The sequence below is a fragment of the Chrysochloris asiatica genome, unplaced genomic scaffold (genome assembly GCF_000296735.1).
Source record: "Chrysochloris asiatica unplaced genomic scaffold, ChrAsi1.0 scaffold00064, whole genome shotgun sequence".
Lineage (NCBI taxonomy): Eukaryota > Metazoa > Chordata > Mammalia > Afrosoricida > Chrysochloridae > Chrysochloris > Chrysochloris asiatica.
Genome location: NW_006408582.1, coordinates 5,479,662 through 5,503,195, shown reverse-complemented (window position 1 = coordinate 5,503,195; position 23,534 = coordinate 5,479,662). Strand labels below are relative to the sequence as shown.

Here is a 23,534-nt window from a genome sequence, read left to right as displayed (position 1 = left end):
AGGTCAGTCTATGATCAAAACAATTACAATGTGAAAGAAGGTAAACACAGAGGAACAGAGATCCAGGTAGTGGGAAGGTCAGGACAATGGGGTTGGGGTGGGGGATTTAGTTTGGGTGTTGGGGAGGGCAATACAAGAAGTGGGGAGGAATCCGCTTCTTGAAGACCCTACGCAGGGTCGCTGTGGGTCAGAGCCGACTTGATGGCACTTAACAACAACAACAACACAGAACAATTTAAAATCTAAACATACCTAAAAATATATCCTCAAAATATCTATAACTGTTTGTTCATCTATTTTTATATATGAACAGATCTGTAAGAAGAGAAAGATCAGATTCAAGACACCTAATGAATGCTAAAAAGAATAAAGGCATTTTTTTTCATATCAATCTCAAAACTCTTTTTTGCCTTAAGGTTACATTATAATATTATAACAGAAAATCAACTACACAGACAAAGCCATAAGGAAAGCCACAGAAAAAAGATTATTATAAAGGAATGGCAGGCGGCATGACTCAGAGTTCACAATAGCAATAATAACAGAAACCTGGAGATAAGAGACACTGTAAATACTGAAAGAAAATAACTTGTAACTTAGAAAAAAATATGGTGAAAATATTTCTGAAGAATAAGATTGAAACAATTTTTTTAAAAAATTAGGGACATAATAATGAGAATTATTTTTACCTAGCAAACCATTCCTAAAGGACATTCAGAGGGCATATGAGCTCAACATGAGTGGTCTGAAATATGGATAGGATGAACAGCAAGTGAAGTAATGGAAATATGGACAAATATAAGTGAATATCAATCATTTACAATAGTAATAGAAGTGACTAATAATGGTAAAAGAAAAGATATGAAAAGACATGTGACTGCACAAGAACCCCGACACTTGCAGATACTACCCACTTGACCTGGTTTCAACGGCTAGATGATCAGAGCTCAAACAGAAGAAAGAAGAGGGAAAAAGAAGAATCTGACATAATTTGAAGAACTTGACACACACCTATGGAAGCAGTAGCTCAAAAGAGTGAACAAATCTTCACAGCGAGGATCATTCCTGCCTCCACCACACACGGAGAGGACAGGGATGGACAACTTGGACATTGGCTACCCAGAATGAGGGGCTACAGAGGCGAGAAGTGACTGGCTTACAAGCTTTTAAGAGGGAACCTAGATTCAGAGGGTGTGGAGCAAGGTGGAATCTCCACTGAGTGGTATCCATTCTGCCTAGTCAGGGCTGATAAAAGGAGATGCAGATAGGTCCCTTGCAATACAATAGCAAATAATTGTTATCAGGACTGATTGTAAGGGCTGGAAATGTAAAGGTGGATGTTTTGTGGCAAAGGGAGGGGAATGATTAACCTTACAGTCTAGGAACGGCGGTCCCTGAGACCATCAAAGGAGAAGAGCAGAGAGCGGCACCCTACCCAGAGAAGCAGTGATGCCAGAGACGATGACATGGAGAGATGGAGTGGCTAGGGACTTTGGGCCTGGATAGAGAGGGGGGCGGTATGCAGACAACGGTGGGGGCAGGCTTGTGGGGTAAACCCTTTGGTTGGTGGATGATGCATGGAAGGGATTATAACTATAGCAAAGAAACGATATATGACGGGATCAATGTGAAGCTGATGTCCTCCCATGTAAACTATCACATAATTCACAATAAAGCATTAAAAGAAAAAAGAAGTGAGGAGGAGGCAGAAGGAAGGACAAGATAAATAGGGGAACACAGAGACAGGTTTGCATGGCCTAGTGGGACAGAGGTAAATAGTGAGTGATGCATACTCAATCTTGGAACAACAGAGCTCTGGGATAATGGGATCTAAGTATAGCTTGAAGAGGGTAAACAAAACTAAAATCCTTGACTGCCTTATGAATATTAGTTTCCCTGGCCTACTATTATAAAATAGACACTTGAGTGGGATAGAAAGGAATGCTGGGAAACATGATCAGAGAAAACTTGTAAGCCCATTTTCAGCCTATAACTGATTGGAATACCTAAAAGGGGTTCTACAACTTGCCCAGTGAAATAGGCCTCGTGCAAAGCCTTTACAGAGTATAGGACCTTAGGTGGAATTCTGAATCCCATCCAGAACCTTATGAGGTGGGACATTCCCACTAGGAAGGACAAGCAGACTGGAACAGCCACAGTGTTAGAAGATACATTTTCATGATGAACCTGACCTATACTCAGACTAAATACCAACAAAGAGGGAAAGAGTCTTCACATCAAGTATCAATGCTATCTGCTCTGTACACAGGGTAGATAGGGACGGGCAATTTAGATATTGGCTACCTAAAATGAGGGGACAATAAAGGCACAAAGTGACTGGCTTACAAGGTTTCAAGAAGAAGTTTAGTTTAAGAGTATGGGGGGAAAGAAAGAGTCCCCACTGAATATCTGTCATCTTATCTAGATGGGTCTGGTGAAAAGAGATGGGGATAAGATTCGTAAGATTCAACAGAGAATAAGTGTTATCATGACTAATCACGACTATCACATTATAAACGCAGAAGTTTTGTAACAAAAAAAGGGGAGTGGTTAATCTTACAGTCTAGAAACCAGAGGACCCTAGGACCGTCAAGAGAGATATGCACAAGCAGAATGTGGGACTTATCCAGAGAAGCAGCAGCGCCAAAGATGGAGGCAGAGATGGGGGCATGGAAAGGGAGAGTGGCTGAGGACTCTAGATTCATGTACTAAGAAGAGAAGGACTAAGAACTGGTGGCCAGGAGGCAGATTTGCAGAATGTGCCCTTTGGAGATGTAAATTATTATATATGCCTGAGTGGTTCTTTTGTTTTTTAAAAAGCTAAAGTGGATAGAGAGAAATACTGTTAACTGATGGTACATGGAGGAGATTATAATCATTGTAATGAAACAAGGTGTATGGTTTATTGAATGTAAAACTGATGATATGCCCTGTAAACTTTCACTCAATCCACAATAAAAACCTTAAAAAATAAAACAAAAAAACCAAAACAAAATCACAACAAAAAGCTAAATAAAGGTTGTTGTTGTTGTTAAGTGCCATCGAGTCGGTTCCGACCCATAGCGACCCTGTACAGGGTTTCCGAGGGTGTAAATCTTTACGGGAGTAGAAAGCCTCATCTTTCTCCCGCGGAGCGTCTGGTAGTTTCGAACCGCTGACCTTAAGGTTCACAGCCCGATTCGTAACCACTACGCTACCAGAGCTCCTTCAAATCACTTGGGAAAAATGTCAATGAAGTTGATGGCAAAGAACAGTGTTTCTCAGTGTAGTATGTGATGGTAGTTTGGGGTACTAGGTATCAATTGGTTTGTGACAGAGAGAAATTTAAAAGTAATTTAAATCTTTTAAGTGCAAACATTGTCCAAATTATGTACAAGCGTTCTGGCACAAGTCTAAATTCTTTCATATCTGAGGTCAGTTATAAATAGCTCTTCAAATTCTTCTACCATGTCAAATAATTACACTAAATTTATCTATAAGTAAAGAGGACACATCTTTCTGGATTTGTCTCACTAATACCGCAGCATATGCTTTCCAATAATTAGATTAACTACGGCCCATCTCATGTCATAATACTTGACCAGAGTCAGAATGAAGTTTGTTCTTCTATTCTTTACTTTTTCCTTAAGTTTTTATTGTGAATTATGCGTTAGTTTACATGGGAGAACACTATCTTTACATTCATCCTATCATATTTCACTTCATTGCAATGATTACAATCCCCTGCATGCATCATCAAACAACCAAAGGGTACAACCTGCACGCCTGCCCCTGGCCGCCAGCACACAGACCCTCTCCCTCCCTGAGACTAGAGTCCCCAGTTCCCTCTGTCCACGTCATCATCTCTGCCTCCATCCCTGGCGTCACTGCTTCCCCAGAGAGTCCTCCACTTTGCTTTTTTCTCCTTTGATGGTTCCAGGGACCTCTGCTCCTGGACTGCAAAATTGGCCACTCCCCTCCTTTTGTTACAATATGTGTTTCCAACACTCACAGTCAAACCTGATAGAAATCATTCCCTAGTGAACCACAGGTCTTCTATTCTTCAAGTAATTTTTCTTGCTTCTTTACCAAGCTGGGATCCTGGTGTGGCACTGTAGGATAAGCACTGGACTAGTAAATGCAAGGTCAGTGGTGGAAACCCACCAGCCACTTTCAGAAACTCTTTTCAGGGTCGTATGAGTCAGAACCTACTCGAAGGCACTTAACCAACAATTACCACCTTTACACCAAGCTAGCATTCAACAATTTCTGATTTTTGTCCACCAGGAGGTGACATAGCAAATTTAAGGCTTTGTTTTAATTAGCAATTTTTTATTTTTAAAGAAAGATTGCCTAAGCATTGTACGAAATAACATTTTAGGGACCTTCCCTAACCTTCTCCTTTTTCAAGCTAGTCACCCTTCCGCTGAACACATGACGGCACTTCTTTTTTGAGCTGGTTATTTTGTTGTATTTTACAAAGAATGGGAGGGAAAGGAAGATTGCCAAGGACTTTATCCAAGGTCCCAAAAGGCAAAATAAGAACTTGGGACTTCCTGAGACTTGGTCTACAGAAGTCAGGAAATACTGACCTTTGAACACCTTTTCTGATGTGCCAAAATTATTTGTGGCAGAATGTTATGAAAGCTATAAATTTAAAAGATGAAGCAGGGGAAGTCAAAGCATACGTGTTCCACAGGGGAAAGAAAGTAAAGTCCTAAGGTTTCTAAGAAACAAGATACATAGCACTGGGAGTTGGTACAGTCCAGTTAGGACACAGAACCAAGAGAGAAAAGGGGAAGATGGTATAGCAATGGATACAAGAAAAAAGAGCAGAAAATGAGAACACAAATAAAGAGGGGAGGGGACCAAGTACTATAGCTGAGAGAATGAAGTCAGATATACACCGTATCCCCAAACAAGAACTTAGAAATATAAGTAAGATCTACAAAACAAAGGGGAAAATGTACACAGATAAAGACACTCCTCCCATCACGTCAGGAGGCCCACGCACATGCTAGAAAAGGTGTGTGCACAAGATGGGGTCCAATATAGGCTAGCCAGGACTTCTGGATTTGAATCCAGATCCTGTCACTTACTAATTGTGTAGACTTGTTACTTAACCTTCTTATATGCCTTTTTTCTCTTCTATAAAATGGGAACATTAAAGGACTGTTAAAGGATTTAAAAACCCACTCAAACCCACTGCCACTGAGTCGATTCTGACTTGCAGCAAAACTAGAGTGGGATTGCTTAATTGGGCTTCTGAGGCTGTAGAAGGAGCAGAGAGCCTTATAGCTCTCCTGAGGAAAGGCTGGTGGATTTGAACTGCTAGCCTTGACACTTAAGAATAGTACCTGGCTTCCAGTGAGTGCCACGAGTTAAACAAAATAAATGACATATTTTCAAAGGAGTGCATATAAGGAGACGCATATGCTTACCTCACAACTGTGAAATGTTCACAGCAAAACAAAACAAACACCCATGTTCTCCTAGCTATATCAACATAACCTTGAAGATTCCAAAGGTCTGAGACATTCTAAAGTTTCAATAAGAAGATGGTTAATTCATCACTGATCTGGTGGGGGAAGAGTGGTCAGTGACAAGAAAGCTGGAAAAACTTGGACTTGGGTAGGAGTGTATGGACCATAAACAAACTGAGAAGTCAAAGGGTGTTTTTACTCCAGACTCCCAGTGCTAAAACTTGAAGGCTAGGACTACTGGGATGACTGGGAGGTGAAAACAGAAGTTGCTAAGGGTATAGAGACCCCAGTATATTAACAAGGAGTAGTGTTCTAATTTACCAATTTAAATAAGAAAGCATGGAAGTGGAATTAAGCTGTCTGTAATTCTATCTACTTTGTCTCTTACAAACTGGTTTCTGGTCCTGGCACTCCACTGAAATGGATCTCTGGGATTGGTAAAGATACCTTAATTCACATAGCCAAGGGTCTAATCTCTATCTTACCTGATACTTCCACAGCATTTGATACCAGTGACTATCCTAAATTCCCTTGTTACCATACTCAACTCTCCTTTCATCTTTCTAATTACTTCTTTCCTAGACTCATTTTACAATTCTTACCAATTGTTTTTTAACTTAAATGTATGTACATTTATTTTTAAATATGGACAAACACTAAAAGAACGTGAAGTCAGTCACTTCTACCATCAATTAGTAATTTTAATATGTATCCTGAAGAAGAGAAAGTGCCTTCTTCAATCTGTCTGAATGACGATGGCAAACAGGAATAACTATGGTAAAAATTTTGGTCTGTATGCTTCCAGATATTTCCCTATGCTCATACAGATATATCTATTTACACACACACATAAATACACACCCCAAACACACTGCCATGGAGTCCAGTCTAACTCATAGCGACCCTCTATAGGGTTTCAAAGGCTGTAAATCTTTATGAGAGCTGACAGCTTCATCTGTATCCCATGGAGCAAGATGGTTTTGAATGGCTGAACTTTCAGTTAGCAGTCAGTGTTTATCCTACAGTTCCACCAGGGCTCCACATTCTTTTTTTTTTCCCTTCTTTAGTCTGAAATTCATTAGACATATAATCAAGATATACTGATCATTACAGTTACCAATTCTTTTTAATTCACTCTTACAAATTTCTTGTAATTTACTCCTCCCAGGCTCGCTGCTACTGCTTTAGCTCAGGCCTTTGTGATCTCCTCTGGGATCTGGAAATGGACCCTCGGCAATTCTTCCTGCCCCCTACCAATCCATTCATCCATCCTCACAAGCTGCTTCCAAAGGTACCTTCTCCAAAACAAACATGACTCTGTCATTCTCCTCCTTATAAACCTTTAATGAAGGGCTTCCCTCTAAAAAAATTATAAAATTCTAATTTCACATATGAGAGTCTTTATTATCTCATTCCAACTTAGCTCTTAAATTTGTCCTATGATGCTGTGCCTAGACCATTTTTTCTCCATTTCTCTTTTTTTCTTTTGAAACCTGGAAAAATCTTTTCCTTTCTCCAAGACCAACCCTAATTATCATTTCCTAATAAATGTATACCTCAGCTTCCCTTCAGTAGGGAAAATTATTCATTTTTTGAATGATTGCAGCACTCTAGTCAGACACCTCTTATTATACATGCCACGTGGAATTGTAATTTACCTATTAAATAATCTGATTTTCCATTGAACTTTGAATAACTCAAAGGCAAACCCAAATGGAACTAGGGATATCATTGCTGACATCAGATGGATCTTGGCTGAAAGCAGAGAATATCAGAAAGATGTGTGTTGCTGTTAAGTGCCATTAAGTTGGTTCTGATGCATAGCAACCCGGTATAGGGTTTCCAAGGAACAGCTAGTGGGTTTGAACTGCCAAGCTTGCAGTCAGCAGTCCAGTGCTTGTCCTCCACCACAGAAGATGTGCATTTGTGCTTTACTGACTATGCAAATGATTTCAACTTTGTGGATTATGACAAACTATGAACAAAACTGTGAAGACTGGGTATTCCAGAACACTTAATTGTGCTCATAAAGAATCAAGAGGTACTTGTTGGAACAGAACAAGGGGAGACTGAATGGTTTAAAATCAGGAAAGATGTTTGCCATGGTTGCATCCTTTCACCATGTTTATTCAATCTGCATGCTGAGCAAATAATCCAAGCACTGGATTATCTGAAGAAGAATGTGTCATTAGGATTGGCAGAAGATTCATTTACAACTACAATATGCAGATAATGCAATTATGCTAACTGGAAGCAAAGAGAACTTGAAATATTTACCAATGAAGATCAAAGACCACAATCTTCAGTATGGATTGCAACTCAATGTAAAAAAACAAAAATCCTCAAAACTGGACCAGTAAATTGTTGTTGTTGTTGTTAAGTGCGTCGAGTTGGTACATCATGATATATAAAGAAAAGACTGAAGTTGTCAAAGACTTCATTTTGCTTGGATACTCATGGAAGCAGCAGTCAAGAAATCAAACAATGTATTGCATTAGGCAAATCTGCTGCACAAAACCTCTAAAGTATTCAAGTGTAAAGATGTCAGTGTGAGGACTAAGGTGCGCCTGACCTAAGCCATGGCATTTTCAATAACCTAATATGCATGTGGAAGTTGGATAAGGGAGACCACAGAAGAATTGATGCATTTGAATTCTGGTGTTGGAGAAAAATATTAAAAGTATCATGGACTGCCAGAAGAACAACCAAATCTGTATTGGAAGAAATACAGCCAGAATGTTTCCTAGAAGCCAAGATGGAGACAATTCATCTTTCACATTTTTGGACATAATATTAGGAGGGATCAGGACCCTGAAGAAGGGCATCATGCTTGGTAAAGTAAAAAGTAAGGGAAAAAGACCTCTAACAAGATGGAATGACACAGTGGCAGCAGCAATGAACTAATATGTAACAATTCTGAGGATGGTACAGAATCCAGCATTGTTCTGTTCTGTTGTGTATAGGGTCACTGTGCATCAGAACTGCCTCAACAGCACACCAATCCCCAGTATGCTGCATAAATCAAATGTAAGCCTTTCTTGACATAAGGAAAAGAAAACCTTTAGTTTTAACAGTGTAACTCTGTAAATAAGAAATAAGAAAACAAAAGGCTACTTTGGAAATCAAATGGCTCTGTATTAACAGAGAGATAGAAGAATATTCCTCACCGTTGTATATCCTTATTCTTCCACAAGGAGGCAGACTGAGCCTTTGGCACTCTTTCAATAAAATTCACCAGCTCTTCCATGAGGAGCCTGAGTATAAACCAAAGTGATAAATACACATAAAAATATTGGAAAATTACCATACTCTACAGCTTCATTCAGGAGACTGCACGTTCCTTTTTCCTCTGTTTCATTTTACCCAAAATTACATAAAAACCTAGACTTTTTATTGAATTTCCATGTTAAAAATTCCAAACTTAAATGATTAAAATTCACCTTTAAAACAAGTCTGGTGTGTTTCTTGTCTCTAAACACTGAAACATAAAAGCCTGTTGTATAACACTCACAGACTTCTGTTTTTGTTACTAAAAATCCAAAAGGAGAAAATGTTAAATGACTGATATACTTGATTTTGGTAGTGGTAGCAGGAGTAGTGGCTGTCTTTTTAAATGACAATATTAAATGAGTATTTTAAATTGATAAAATACATGTTCTTGACATGCTTCAGGAATTAGAAAAATTCTACGTGGAAGAATACTCTTAGGACTAATTCTAAGCATTTAACTAAAGGATGGGCTCTGAAGATTCCAGATGAATTAACTATGGAACCACAGTGTAGAAACAGAAGAAACACCTCATTATGCTGGATCAATGGTATACATGATATGAGAAATACATGGGACAGAGAACTGTTATAAATTCTTGATGGCTAGAGAGAGGATGGCCAAAACCTAGAAACAGAATTTTATATTGAATTCTCTTTCATAATCTAGTATAGATAATCCATATTGACTTAAATCATCTCATAGTCAACATACACATATGGCAGGCCATAAGTTTATTACCACTTGAATACTGAACAACTTCATTTTTTCCATTTATTTATTTACTTCTAATATTAGCTCCTACACTTCAATCATGAAGGCGCAATGCCTGTTCTAAAATTCCAAGAACTGGGATCCAAGCTCACTTTCATTCTGATTGGAGCTTTTATAAGAACGTCCACCTTCATGCTTTAAAATTTTCAGACTAAAATCTAATGTTTTTTGTTCATCCTTTCATTGAAATGGATGCATTTTATTTGCCTATAACGGTCTTCCTCAGAAGCCTGATGTTTCTGTACGCACTGCAGGTAATGTTGCTTGAAACAAAAACAAGTAAACATTTTATTTCATTTCTATTAATTCTATCTTGCTAGATGTGGGAGACACTAGAACCCAAACTCAGGATTCCTAACTTCCATATTTGTTTCATCTTGTCAATTTACTTCAAAACAATTCTTTTTCCTTGGGTGATTTTCTTCATGTGATATTTTTCTCTCACTACATGATGGTATAGCTACTTGCAGCAAATTTCTGACAGCTTGGTAGGAGCTGAGAAAGAGATGGCAAAGAACTCTCAAAGGCAAAGAAAATCGTGCAACTTTTATTCCTTAGAGTCCTGAGTTTCACTTTATATCAACAGTAGCTGTTGATATAACACAAAAGGAGACATTCTGCAAGCAAAGCAGTGCGATTTCTCTTTTCCTCAATATGCTAGGTTCCTTTTCCCTGCTATGCATTGGTGTGGCCTCCCCTAATTGGAATCATTTGCACGGGCAAGTTATCACTGGGAATTTCTTCTCCAGTTTATGTTAAAAAAAAAAAAAAAAAGACTAAGAGTAGGAAATTCCAACAGCATTTCTTAATCCTGAAAGGTGCCTGTCCCTATTCTTTGGGTCAGTTGGAAATGATCAGTCTTGGCATAACATCCTGCTAAATAGCCACCAATGAATGAAAGGAGCTTTCTAGCTACATTCTAATGGCCAAGAATAAATACTCTCACCTGCCGATCTGAACTGTGGGTTCTGTAGCATATACGGTTCCTGTGAAACCAGTGCGCTCAGTGATGTAGGGCAGTGCCATCATGCAATGATAGTTAGAGATGAGGATCACATCGACTGTAGACAGATCTATTAACTCGGTCTGAAAAGAAAGGGGAGGGAATGATACATATCTGTTCAGGGCACATAGATCAACATGATGTGACTGAAAAATGATGTTGTCAGATGCAGAGAAGCAGTTTTTGTACTACAGAATAATGATGCCTTTCCTGCAATACTTTTATTCTCTCATTTTAGGATACTTTGGAATACTGACATATTAAGTACGAGACAGGATTGTGAGCCATGAGAATGCAGCCAGTCCACAAGCAGCACTCTGGTTTTCCTAGGGCATAGTTCTTCTGAGTCAGACACATGAGGGTAGATGATGGCAGGCTGTCTCAGCAACTGCTGCTTGGCATATGAAGCTAGGTAAGCTGAAGCAGAGAGAGAACAATATAAGCTACAAGGATGTACTTGAATGTAATGCACCACTGCTATTAATGAGAAACATGGAGAGCAGTACACAAACCAGCTCTTCAAATATCAAATGTGGGAGACAACTTTTGACTACTAGCATTGGATACAGAGTGAGTACACATGTTTGAGTGTGTGCATCCACACACATGTACGCACATGTATACAGGGGCAGTGTCATGAAAGGAAACGATACTCTCACATTCTAGCCTCATTTTAACCCAGGTCCACGTTCTCACTCCACACATTATTTAGGTAATGGGATAAGGAAAAAATACAGGTTAGCAGTCAAGAGTGACAGTGCTCAGGAGGCTGGCTAGCAAAATGTGTCCTCGGGACATTTAAATGAAAATCTATGCTTTGTTTTGTATGTGTGCCTCCTTTTGCTTTGTTCATTTGTGAAATGTAAGATGTAAATGGAAACCACAGGGAAGAAGTAAGGAAACTCATTGCAGAGAGGGGATTGTAATCTTTGAGATGTGTGATTTGTTGAATATATAAAGCTGATGGTCTTGTCTGTAAACCTTCACTCAATTTACAAAAAAAAAGAAAGAAAAGAAGACAATGCTACTCATGTTGGGTAAATTTTATGAAAACTTTTATTGCTGAGTTAAGAGAATGGAATTATTTCCCCAACATATTTAAGTCTCACCTGTCTTTTAAGGGAGTGTGGTAGCTCTGAGCAATAAGCACTGGACTACCAACCATGTCAGTGGTTGGAGCCTACCAACTACTCGATGGGAGAAAAATAAGGCTTGCTATGAATATGTCCTCAGAAAATTGGTCAGCATGAGTCAGCGCTGACTCAACATCACTTAACAACAACAACAACCTGTCTTTTAAGGATCAATTCAAATATCATTTTTCCACTAAGTCTTCCTGATTTGCACAGATGAAAGAAACCACTTCCTCCTCAGGACTATGAAACCACTTTTTGTATATTTCTCTGATGGCATTCTTCATTTTGCACAACTACATCTCAGAGTATTACCTGGTCCTTCGATAACTAAACCACTCTGAGGTCAAGAATCCTGTTGGACTCTTCTCTGCCCCTACCAGGCTTGAATGCCCTTTTGTTAAGGCGATGCATCTTTAAAAACAGCATCCTCTGTGGGCAAAGGTGAGATACTATGGTTCGATATCATATTAATCACCGAGGTTTACCTTGTGGAAGAGTTAAACCTGGGAAATTACACTAAGTACCAGTACACTAAGGGACAAGCATAAGGTAAAATCAAGAAGTGATTTTTAGTTAGAATAGGTCGTTAGGCTAACGTTTACGCCACATAGAAAAAGAAAAAAGATCTCTGTGACATAAGCAAAGCACTGTGCCATTTTGAATGTGGGCATTTCCTGAATGACTTTACATATAAATTAAGCTAATAAAATAAACTTTCCACAGCATTATATGCTTCTGAGGACAACATGGAGATTAGAGGTCATAAACTACTCACAGTTAGGACAATGACAACCTATGTGAGTAAAATACTTAATGACAACAACAATTTACACCACTCTTAACTCCATGACAAGCATCCTTCCAAGACAATATCTTATTTACCATTATGACAACCATCTAACACTTCAATGCTCTACAATTTTACCTATCTCTCTAAAGCCATTTCTAATCAAATAAAGAAATTAAGCAGTAGCACTGACAGATCCAGAATGAAAGTATGGACATGGCAGTCTAAGCAATGACAAAACTTAAATGCATCAACTTCTTTTCTCTTAAGAACAAAACCCAGTAAGAGTATTTGCCATTTCTCCTTAATATACAAAAATCATCCCACAGAGTCTAGAACTATGAGACATTTGGTAACAACAGATGGAAACATATATGAGCATATACCAGGAGGCAATCGTTTGAACACAAGTGAATACTGAGTGGTTTAAAATCAAGAAAACTGTACAACAGAGATGCATGCATTCACCATGCTTATTCAATCTAAAATGTTGAGCAAATAATCAGAGAAGCTGGATTATACAAATAAGAATGTAGCATCAGGATAGGAGGAAAACTCATGAAAACCCTGCACTATGCAGACGACACAATTTGTTTGCTGAATGTAGACAGGACTTGGAAGTACTTACTGATGAAGATCAAAGATTATACAGCCTTCAGTATGAATTATACCTCAACATAAGGGAAAAAAGCAGTATCTTAATAAATGGAGAAAAGATTAAAGTTGTCACAACATTTTCGTTTTACTTGGATCCATAATCAACACTCATGGAAGCTGTAGTCAAGAAATCAAATGACACTGCACTGGGCAACCCTGCAAAAGACATCTTTAAAATATCAAAAAGCAAAGATACGGAGTCTGGGGCAAGACGGTGAAGTAACCAGATACACTAAGACGACCCTCTGCAACAAAGGCATGAGAGACTGAATGAAACAGATACCCCTGGAACCCCTGAGCATTAGAGTATACAACAGAGAAGTGGGCTGAGTGTCCACTAGAAGAGGAAGCCGAGCAGGAGCAGTGAGAAAGAAAAATGGGCGGACAGTAAGCTGGCGTGCTGTGGCATGATGTGGTGTAGTCTTTTTGGGCTTTTGGGAGTTGTTGATACAGTGGACTGTAGGCAAAGGGCATGGCTAGAAGTTGGTGGAAAGGGAGTGTAATTCTCTCTTATTCCAGTGCCCTCCTGGCAGTCGGGCAGATGGCCAGTCCCCGTCCTTGCCAACCCAGTGATTAGCAGCACCTCCTCTTGCATAGCCTCTGCTCTGCCTGGGGTCTGACTCCTGGCAGAGCATCCCTGCTTCTGAAGGAGGTGAGTGAACCTGCCCTGAACTATGCTACACAAACAGTGAACAGAGAACTAAGTGTGTTCACACTACCTATCTCTACCACATCCACCAGGAAATAGGTGGTGAGTGTCTGAGAATATACCAATATATGATCATCAATTTAATACAAATACAGTATCAAAATGTTTCAAAGAAAACAGACAATTTCAGATTACGCAAAAAACAAGATAGAGTGCCTCAAGCAAGTCACCACAATACAGAGCCAGAAAATAAACAACAGCCATGGTATTAGAACTACCTGATAGGGATTTTAAAAGAATGCCAATTTGGCAACTTCAATAAATTGAAAGAAAAACTGAAAAATCTACAGATGGAATCAAGGAAAACACAGGCAAAACTAAGGAAAAATTCAGATAACAAATGGACAAAATAATTTGGAAAAAAAAAAAAAAAAAAAGAACCATGTAAAAACAATTAGAAAGCCAGAAAGAAGAGCAACACTAAGATTTCAGAAATAGATAATGCACAAAAAGGGCAAAGAAATAGAATTGAACCAATGGAAAGCTGAATTACTGAGCTCAGAAAAATCCCTCAATATTCATCTGCCAGAGGAACAATCAGAAGAAAAAAAAAAAGTCAAAGTAAGCCAAAGATTTATGTGAGTCACTAGCAAGAGGATTAACTTTTGTTTTATAGGAATTCCAAAAGAGAAAGAAACAAACAACCCTTAAAGAATATTGTCTAAGAGTGCCTATAAGAAAACTTGCCCTAAGAGCATGAAAGATGAGAAGATAACCATTCAAGAAGCTGAACAAACTCTAAACAGTACAGATCCCAAAAGAAAAACATCAAGATACATTATAATCGAATTTTTCAAAACCAAAGACAAGGAAAGCATCCCGAGAGCAATTTAGGAAAAACAAAAAGTTACCTACAAAGGAAAACTATTAAGATTTCTCATCAGAAACCAGGCAGACATGAAGACAATGGAATAACGTATATAAAACTCTGAAAGAAACAAACTGCCAACTAAGAATCACATATCCAGAAAAATTTTCCATCAAATATGATAGTGAAATTAGGTCATTTTCAGACAAACAGAAATCAAAAGAATTCATAAAAATCAGACCAACCTAACAAAAAATACTAAAGGGAGTTCTCTGGGTAGGGAACCAACAGCAGACAACAACCTGACACTAAGATACTTGACAGTATCACGGAGACTAAACGTAGATACAGAAGTAGTAGTAGCCAAGTCTGAAAGGCATCAGAATACACATTCAAAAATTATATGTTTTTGCCCATAAACTGTAGGTTGCCGTATTCAGTGCCATATGTGGTGAACTGAAAATTAATACAGCATATGGGATTAGGAATCTTTGAGAGGCGGGGAACTGTCCCACCAATTCCAAAATAGTAAGTGAGGATGACAAAAAGATTCAAAAGAGAGAGTGCAGGATTCTTTATAACTCTCTACCTTCACTCTTCTTATTACGGTATCTCAAAGTGCCACCTTCAGTTACCAAGTCCTTCACTTTTTCTACCTCTTTTTCCCCTCTGGTATCCCAAAAGGGCACATGGCACATACAAGGGGACATGCAACAGTTCGTGGAAAAATGGAATGAAAAGCTAATGGATTTTTTCCCATGAATTTTTTGAAGCCCACTTGTACTATGAAAAGAGAACAAAAAGTTTACAGGGAGAATGAAAAGTAAGGCAAACTGCATTCCAAATTTTCTTTAAAACTGTGGAAATATTTTCCATAAACATTGTAATCCACTGGGCAGCAGCTTCTCATTGATTTCCTCAGGAACCCTGGACTAGCCCACTAGCTTCCTTACACTGACTCTATCTTTTGAAAACCCTCTGGGAAATACTCCTGTCAGCTCAGACAGATTGGTTTCCTTTAAAAAATACTGGAACCTAACTTCGTTTTCCTTTAAAACTATGAAACTGGCTGCAAAGTCTTACAACCATTACAACAAGTCTCATTGTGATAGTAATATTTAGTGACAGATATCCATAATTACAGTCCAGAATCCAAACAATATTTAATATATTCAAAGTCAGCAAGAAATTTTACATTTTACTGGATAATATCAACTCTCAATTACTCATTGTAAGCAAGATTAGGGGGAAAAGTATGGTTAATCCAAGCACATAGGCATTATTATAAACCTGAAAAATGTGAGCTATTTCCTTACTTTGCTTAAAACTATATTCAATGGAAGTGTTAATAAGGATTTATAGTCAGGAGTGGTAAGAAGGGAATGACTTAAATTATTTATAAACAATATAAAAAAGTTTCTAATGATCATTTTTAGCTGTATAACTATATGCATAGAAGAACAGATTTATTTCACGTTGAAAACTGGAAGCTAAGCACCTTTAAATTATTTCTAGATTTCATTTGGAGAGATTTCAGGATATGCTTTGTTTCTAAAATAAGATTAACTTAAATCTTACCTCTGGTAAGCAGAATTCAGGCACAGAATCCACAAATACATGACCTGAGCACTCCTTTAGCTCCTAAAAGAAATGAAAAGGAAAAATATCAATGGGAAGAGATATCCAATAGACACAATACTAGAGATTTATAATCTAAAGAACCAACTTTTCATGGAAATCACAGACTGCTACAGCTAGAGGGAAGTAGAAAGGTTATTTAAGTTAATTGTTGCATTTAGGCTCCAGAGGTTACAGTTCTTATTTGGGGATACTCACTGGCAGACTCAAGATTAGAAGAGCCATTACTTGATACCTCTTCAGGGAAGCCACACATGGGTACATGCTGCTCCTACAACCCATTTCTAGTGGTTTCCAAATGATGTTTATGTAGAACATTCTAGCAATATCAGAATTATCTGGAGACTCTGGTATGGTGCTGTAGGGTAAGCACTGGACTGCTAACTGAAAGACTGGCAGTTCAAACCCATCAGCTGCTCCTCATAAACCATATGTAGGGTCACTATGAGTCAGATATGACTAGACAGCACGTAACAACAAGTCATTAAAATAAAGGTTTCTGGGCCCTATCTAAGGCCTCAGGAATCAGCAACATTGGGGACGCAACCATGGAGTCTGTTTTTATAACTAGCATCTCTAGTGATTCTGTTATGCAATCAGGTAAGGAGTCATTGCCTCAGAAATTACTTTTAGCTTCCTTCTCCTCCTACCAGTTGGAAGAAAGGGTCAAGTAAGGAGGAGGGTGAAGAGCGGACAGTGGGAATGAAATCACCACCACCACTACCTCCACCTATAGCAGGAGAACCCTTTGCCCTTTTGTTGCTGGTTCTGACTCACAACGACCCTATATAAGATTTCTTAAAGAGTGGCTGGTTGGTCTGAACCACGGACCTTGCAGCTAAAAGTCCAGTGCTTATCCCACAGCACCCCATCAGGACTCCTTGCCCATCTAGAACATATAATTCATTTGGGACTATAAACCAAATGTATTCAATCAAAAGAAATCCAACATAGTGCAACTTCCTATCCCACCCATGCTTGTTGTAGATTAAGGAGTCCTGGTGTGGCACTGTAGGATAAGCACTGGACCACAAGGTCAGCTTAAACCAAAAGGTCAACGGTTCAAACCTACCAGCTGCTCCTTGGAAACCCTAGACAGGGTCACTATGAGTCAGAATCAACTCGACAGCAATTAACAACAGCATCAGAGTACAAAGAAGCCCTGGTGGCACCATGTGTTAAGTGTCACACTGTAAACTAAAAGGTCAGTGATTTCTTGACTATTGCTTCCATGAGTGTTGATTGCAGATCCAAGTAAAATGAAGTTTTGGACAACTTCAAAAACAAAACAAAACAAAAAAATTATACATCTCAAAGTTATGTTGTTAAGTGCTGTCAAGCCATAGTGAGTCTGTAGAGGGTTTCCGAGGAGCGACTGATAGGTTTGAACCGACAACCTTAAGGTTAGCAGTGCAGTGAATATCCTATAGCACCATATCAAGATTTCTACAGAGGGAAAAGGATCTGAGGTATTTATGTAACAATTCCTATATTTTGTGGAGCTTTAGGAGAAAACTCCCAGGCAAAGTGAAACAGTTATTGGCAGCTGGAATTCTGACAGAGCACAATGAAATAAGAAAACCCCAGAGACAGGAGTGGGCCACCAACTACAACGCCTCCAGAAGGCCAGGAGAGTTGTTTTATTTTTTCATTGACACTTTAAACTCATTTACAGAGAATCTCAAAAAAAAAATAAATTATTTTGCTGTTCTTGAGAACATACACAGCAAAACATACTTTTCTACCTGTACAATTCAGTGACACTGATCACATTCTTCAAGTTTTCCCTCAACTGTCCCTTCCCAACTAACACAAAGTAACTTGGTACCATGACGGCCAAAGCAATCTATGACAGTACAATGACACCATTTATTGTTAAGTGCCACTGAGGTGGTTCTGACTCATAGTGACCCTGCATAGGGTTTCCAAGGCTTTAAATCTTTGCATGAGCAAAAAGCCTCACCTTTCTCCCTCAGAGGGGCTGGTGGGCTCAAGCTGCCAATCTTGTGGTTCATAGTACAGTGCTTATTCTATGGAGCCATTGTGCTTTAATGACATGAGTAAAAGATATGAATTGGTTGACAACGCGTTTTGCGTTTTTTAGAAAAAGAAAGATATTTACATCTGTGTTTAATATTATTTCCATTAGTCATTAAAATGTACATTTATATATGTTTACACACAGTAGTTATGAATCAGGCTGCGAACCACAAGGTCAGCAGTTTGAAACTACCAGCTGTTCCATGGGAGAAAGATGAGGCTTTCTGCTCCCATAAAGATTTACAGCCTCGGAAACCCTGTACAGGGTCGCTATGAGTCGGAACCGACTCCACAGCACATAACCAACCAACCAACACATACACAGACACACACTAATATTTACATATGAGTCTGAATGACTTCACTCTCAATCTTCATCTAAAAACCAGATGTTAACTATACGTTGACATTCAACTATGTGAGTGGACCACAAAAACTTATGGATAACATTGTGAAGAATGGGTATTCCATTCTTAATTGTGCTCATGCAGAACCTGTGCATAGACCACGAGGCAGTCATTCAAATACAATAAGAGAATACCACTTAATTTAAAACCAGGAAAGGGGAGTATCAGGGTCCTATCCTTGCTTCGATGATAACCTTATTAAATCTGCATGTTAAGCAAATAATCTGATAAATTGAACTTATGAAGAATTGGAGGAAAAAATGGCATCAGAGATGGCATAAGGAAGAAAGACTTAGCAACAACCTGCGACATGCAGATAATACAACCTTGCTTGCTGAAAGAGAAGAGGACTTGAAACAGTTACTGATGAAGATCCTTCAATATGGATTATAACTCAATGTACACAATATAAACATCCTCCCAACTGGTCCAATAAGAAGCATCATAATATAGAGAAAAGACTTAAAACCGTCAAATATTTCATTTTACTTGGATCAACAATCAATGCCCAGAAGCAGTAGTAAAGAAATCAAAAAACGTATTTATTTCATTTATTGTAAAAGACCTCTTTAAAATGTTAAAAAGCATGTCACTGTGAGGACTAAATTGTGCCTGATCATAGTCATGACATTTTCAATTGCCTCATATGCATGGAAAAGTTGGGCAATGATTAAAGAAGACCAAGGAAGAATTGATGCTGCTGAATTATAGTGTTGCTGAAGAATACTGGATATACCATGGACTATCAGCAAGAACAAGACTCTCCTGGAAAGAAGCCCATGCAGAAGGCTCTTTAGAAGTGAGGATGGTGCTACTTTATCTCATGTACTTTGGGCATGTAATCAAGAGGTACCAATCCCTGGAGCGGGAGATCATGTTTTGCAAAGTAGAGGGTCAGTGAAGAGAGGAAGGCCCTTAATGAGATGGACTGATAGAGTTTCTGCAACAAGGTCAAACACAGGAATGATGGTGAGGATGGTGGAGGACTGGGCAGTGATTTGATTGGTTGTACATAGAGCTGCTATGACTTGGAACTGACTTGAAAGTATCTTACAAGAAGTCTCAACCAATGCCATGAAACCTAAAAAAATCCAAACAAAATGTTATTTTCCTTTTGAATTTTATATTCCTTTGTGAGCTTCATAATCAGAGCACTGCTAGAGTATTTCCTGTCAACTCTGGTTCCTCTCCTTACATGAGTACTGAACCAGCCTTCCACGACCTCTCATGAACGCTAAGCTCAACTATCTCACCCGATTGAAAACAGTACTCAATTACAATGTACATATAAACTAAAATTAAACGAGCAACTATGTATAACAGACTAATTTTTAACTCCCAGTTCCCAGAGATTTAAAATGGCTAAAAACAAATCATGGCAAATTTCAAAGCTTTGTCTAGTCTTAAATTGGCTATGTAATTTTCTTCCCCATAATAAATACTACATCAGGGCATGTCTACCTTCTATGATAAAATCTCTTCTTTTGACTCTCATCCTTCCTGGCTTGGAGAAACATATTTGCCATTCCAAACACTTACAATGTCACTGTATTTTATTCATCACTCCCTACTAATGAAATACTCCCACATACACATGCAAGTCATTTCGCTCACAATGCACTTGGTAATGGGATGCTTCTGAACCTTTCTCAGAGAACAATGATTTATAGCTAGCAGGAGAGTTAAGCTGAAATCAGGTGCATAAGTTCCTGAATGTCACATAATTTTATAGTAAGTTACAAGGGAAATCTGGTTTTAAATTGCATCTGGCTTATACTTTAAGTTGGGGTGCAGTTATAGGAATTAATTCAGTTAAAAGAACACCTCTTTATTTAACTATATCTATTACAAGAACGAGGCAATGATTCAGATGAATCATTTTAAGAATCTTCAAATTCCTTATTTAGTTTTCCAATTGTGAAATTTATGAGAAAAAGAATGATTTAAAGGACTAAGTGGATTTGATGAGCTTTAGCTTTACAGTTCTTAACCCTCTTCTGCCCTGCTTTTTTTTTTTAGTATAAAATTGATTCTCAACATTTCTGTAGCTTTGGTCCCTAAGTTAACTGTCTAAGTACCGATCTGAGAAAAGAATTACTTTGGAGATTGTTGATGTTAAGTGTTGTCGAGTCAGTTCCGACTCATAGCAACCCTGTATAGGGTTTTCCAAGGAGCAGCTGGTGAATTTTAACCGCCAATCTTGTGGTTGAAACTGCCCTAGTGGTCTAAGGCTTTATCTCACACACTAGATATAGCCTAATGTAAAAATAAAAACAAAAACAAAAAAAAACTGTAATAGCATTAAAACAGAAAACTAATCTAAGTCATTTATTTTATGTCTAGTCAATCAATGATTAAAGTCATATAATAGGACTTTATATTATAAATATAATATAAAGCCCTAATTACTAGAACTGTGCTCTTTTTTTCAAAAACCATTCTAGACTTACCAAGAAAAGGCTGGAAAAGAATTACAGGTCATAGTCTGGAAGGTGCTCTAGTCCAATTTAAGACTGGGTGCCTCTTCCACCTCCCAAGAGGCTTTTAAAAGTTAAACCTCTGGCTCCTCAGTCTATTATTCTCCACAGAATGGCCAGAGTGTTCCAATCAAATGATGACAGCCAGTTTCCATCACCAGCCCTGTCAACCTTCCAGGACTTCTAATGAACTCAAAGCTCAAATATCTTACCTGATCTGACTCACAATAGACACAGGGATCTATGAGAGGATTTAAAAAAGTTTGTGGATACATAGAATTAAAAGAAAATGGAATTTTTTTCATGAATGTTCTCAAAGACCCCTTGGGATAACTCATGTGCTTGAGTATTTAAGTATTTGAAAGTCCTGGTGTGGTGCCAGGATAAGCACTCAACCTCAAGGCCAGTTCGAACTGCAAGGTTGGCTGTTCAAACTCACCAGCTGCAACTCGGAAACCAAATACAGGGTTGCTATGAGTTGGAACTGGCTCGATGGCAGTTAATAACAACAAAATAATAAGAATAAATCAAAGACTCATTATCCAGTCATAGTCAGTACAGCCTCAAAATGATCTGAACAGAACTAATAAGCATCACATTTGAAACCATCCTCACCATTCTAACAGTAACAATTTTATTTCCGTGGTGATGAAATGTATTTGCAGCAGAAGTACTTATTAGATTTGTACACATGAGCAAATTGGATTTGAATCTGAACACCAAGATTTCCAAAAAAGCTCTTAAAAGCAATCATTACCACGTACTGATGACCCTAGGACGGATCTTGGGATTTTCCAGGAAGACTACATATGAAAAGAAATGAGGCCTTCAGTCATCTTACTATAAGGTGGCTTCAGTAATGACAAGACATGGTTTCCACTAGAGGGTAGATATCATTACCTTTTCCAAGAAAGCATTTCCATCCTTTAGGGACCAGCCAGGAAGATTAGACAGCCTGAGACTGAAAAACAAAAGATTAAATTACCCCAAGAAAAATGAAAATACTCAGTGAATTCATGGTGACTGTACTATCACCATAAAGTTGAAATTAGTTTGAAATTACTGGCAGCAATGCTCACCCAAAATCATGATAAAAAAGATTTAAAATTACTATGAGTCCTGGTGTGGTGCTGTAGGGTTAGCACAAGGTTGGCAGCTCAAACCCACTAGCCACTCCTCAGAAACCCTTTACAGGGTCGCTATGAGTTGGAAGTGACTTGACAGCACATAAAATCAACAACAAGCTTAAGAATTATGTGGCAATTGGAATATTAAAAGGTCAAACACATTAACAATGAATAGGGAAAATAAATGGAACATTATGCAGAGTATTAGAGAAAAAAGACAAATAAGATGCTACAGTTTATGGAAGCAAGATGGCTCTGTAGGACAAGCAATGAGCTGCTAACTACAGGTTGGTGGTTCTAGTCCACCAGCCATCCTAAAGGAGAACGATGAGGCTTTCTGCTCCCGTAATTGTTTAAAGCTTCAGAAACCCTATACAAGGTTACTGAGTCAGAACTGACTTGATAGCACTTAACAATAACAACAACAGAACAGCTTATGGTTTTCTAACCACTGCCTATGACTTATATGATAACAACTCTGAAGAGTGGGAAGAATGGGTATCATCATATGTAGATGAGAAAACAGACTGTGAAAGGTTAGGTGCTCTGACACCTATCTAATAAGAAACTCATCTATCAGTCAGAATTCACTGAAAATAAATATATCTTAAATGTCTACATTTTGGTAATCAAGATTTGTTGTTGTTGCTAAGTGCTGTTGAGCTGGTTCCGACTTGTAGCAACCCTGCATAGGGTTTCTAAGTAGCGGCTGGTGAGTCTGAACCATCGACCTTGTGGTTCAAACCGACCTTATGGTCCAGTGCATTATCCTGAAGTGCAACATCAGGATTTAACTGTGTATTACTATTGTTGTTAGGAGCCATCCAATCAGTTCAAACTCATTGTGACCCTATGCACAACAGAACAAAACACTTTCTGATCCTGCATCATCCCCACAATCGTTGTTATGCTTGAACCCATTATGGCTGCCACTGTTGTCAATCCATCTCACTGGGGGCCTTCCTCTTCTTCACTGACTCTCCACTTTACCAAGCTTGATGTCCTTCTCCAAGGATTGATCCCACCTAACAACATGTCCAAAGTATGGATGACAAAGTCTCGCCATCTTTGCTTCTAAAGAGCATTCTGTCTTGGTCTCCCTTACCTACCATTGTGAAATAGATACTTGAGGGGGGTGGGGACAGCCAGAAACATCACAACAGAAAACAGGTGGGCCTGTATCCAGCCAATAACTAACCGGAATACCTTGGGGTGGGGGGCGGGCTGGAAACTGGCCAGAC

General features: G+C 38.6%; 1 protein-coding gene across 2 annotated transcripts in view; it reads right to left on the bottom strand.

Moving 5' to 3' along the window:
* Positions 1-23,534, bottom strand: part of INTS9 (integrator complex subunit 9) — a 117,494-nt gene that overhangs the window by 78,636 nt on the left and 15,324 nt on the right. The window contains exons 2-5 of one of the 2 annotated variants that reach the window (XM_006864340.1): positions 22,067-22,127; positions 16,183-16,245; positions 10,451-10,590; positions 8,630-8,716 (exon numbers count right to left, since the gene is read on the bottom strand). In XM_006864340.1, the coding sequence (XP_006864402.1) occupies positions 8,630-8,716; positions 10,451-10,590; positions 16,183-16,245; positions 22,067-22,127 (351 nt within the window). The remainder of the gene's footprint in view (positions 1-8,629; positions 8,717-10,450; positions 10,591-16,182; positions 16,246-22,066; positions 22,128-23,534) is intronic. The other variant, XM_006864341.1, reaches the window with a different exon arrangement.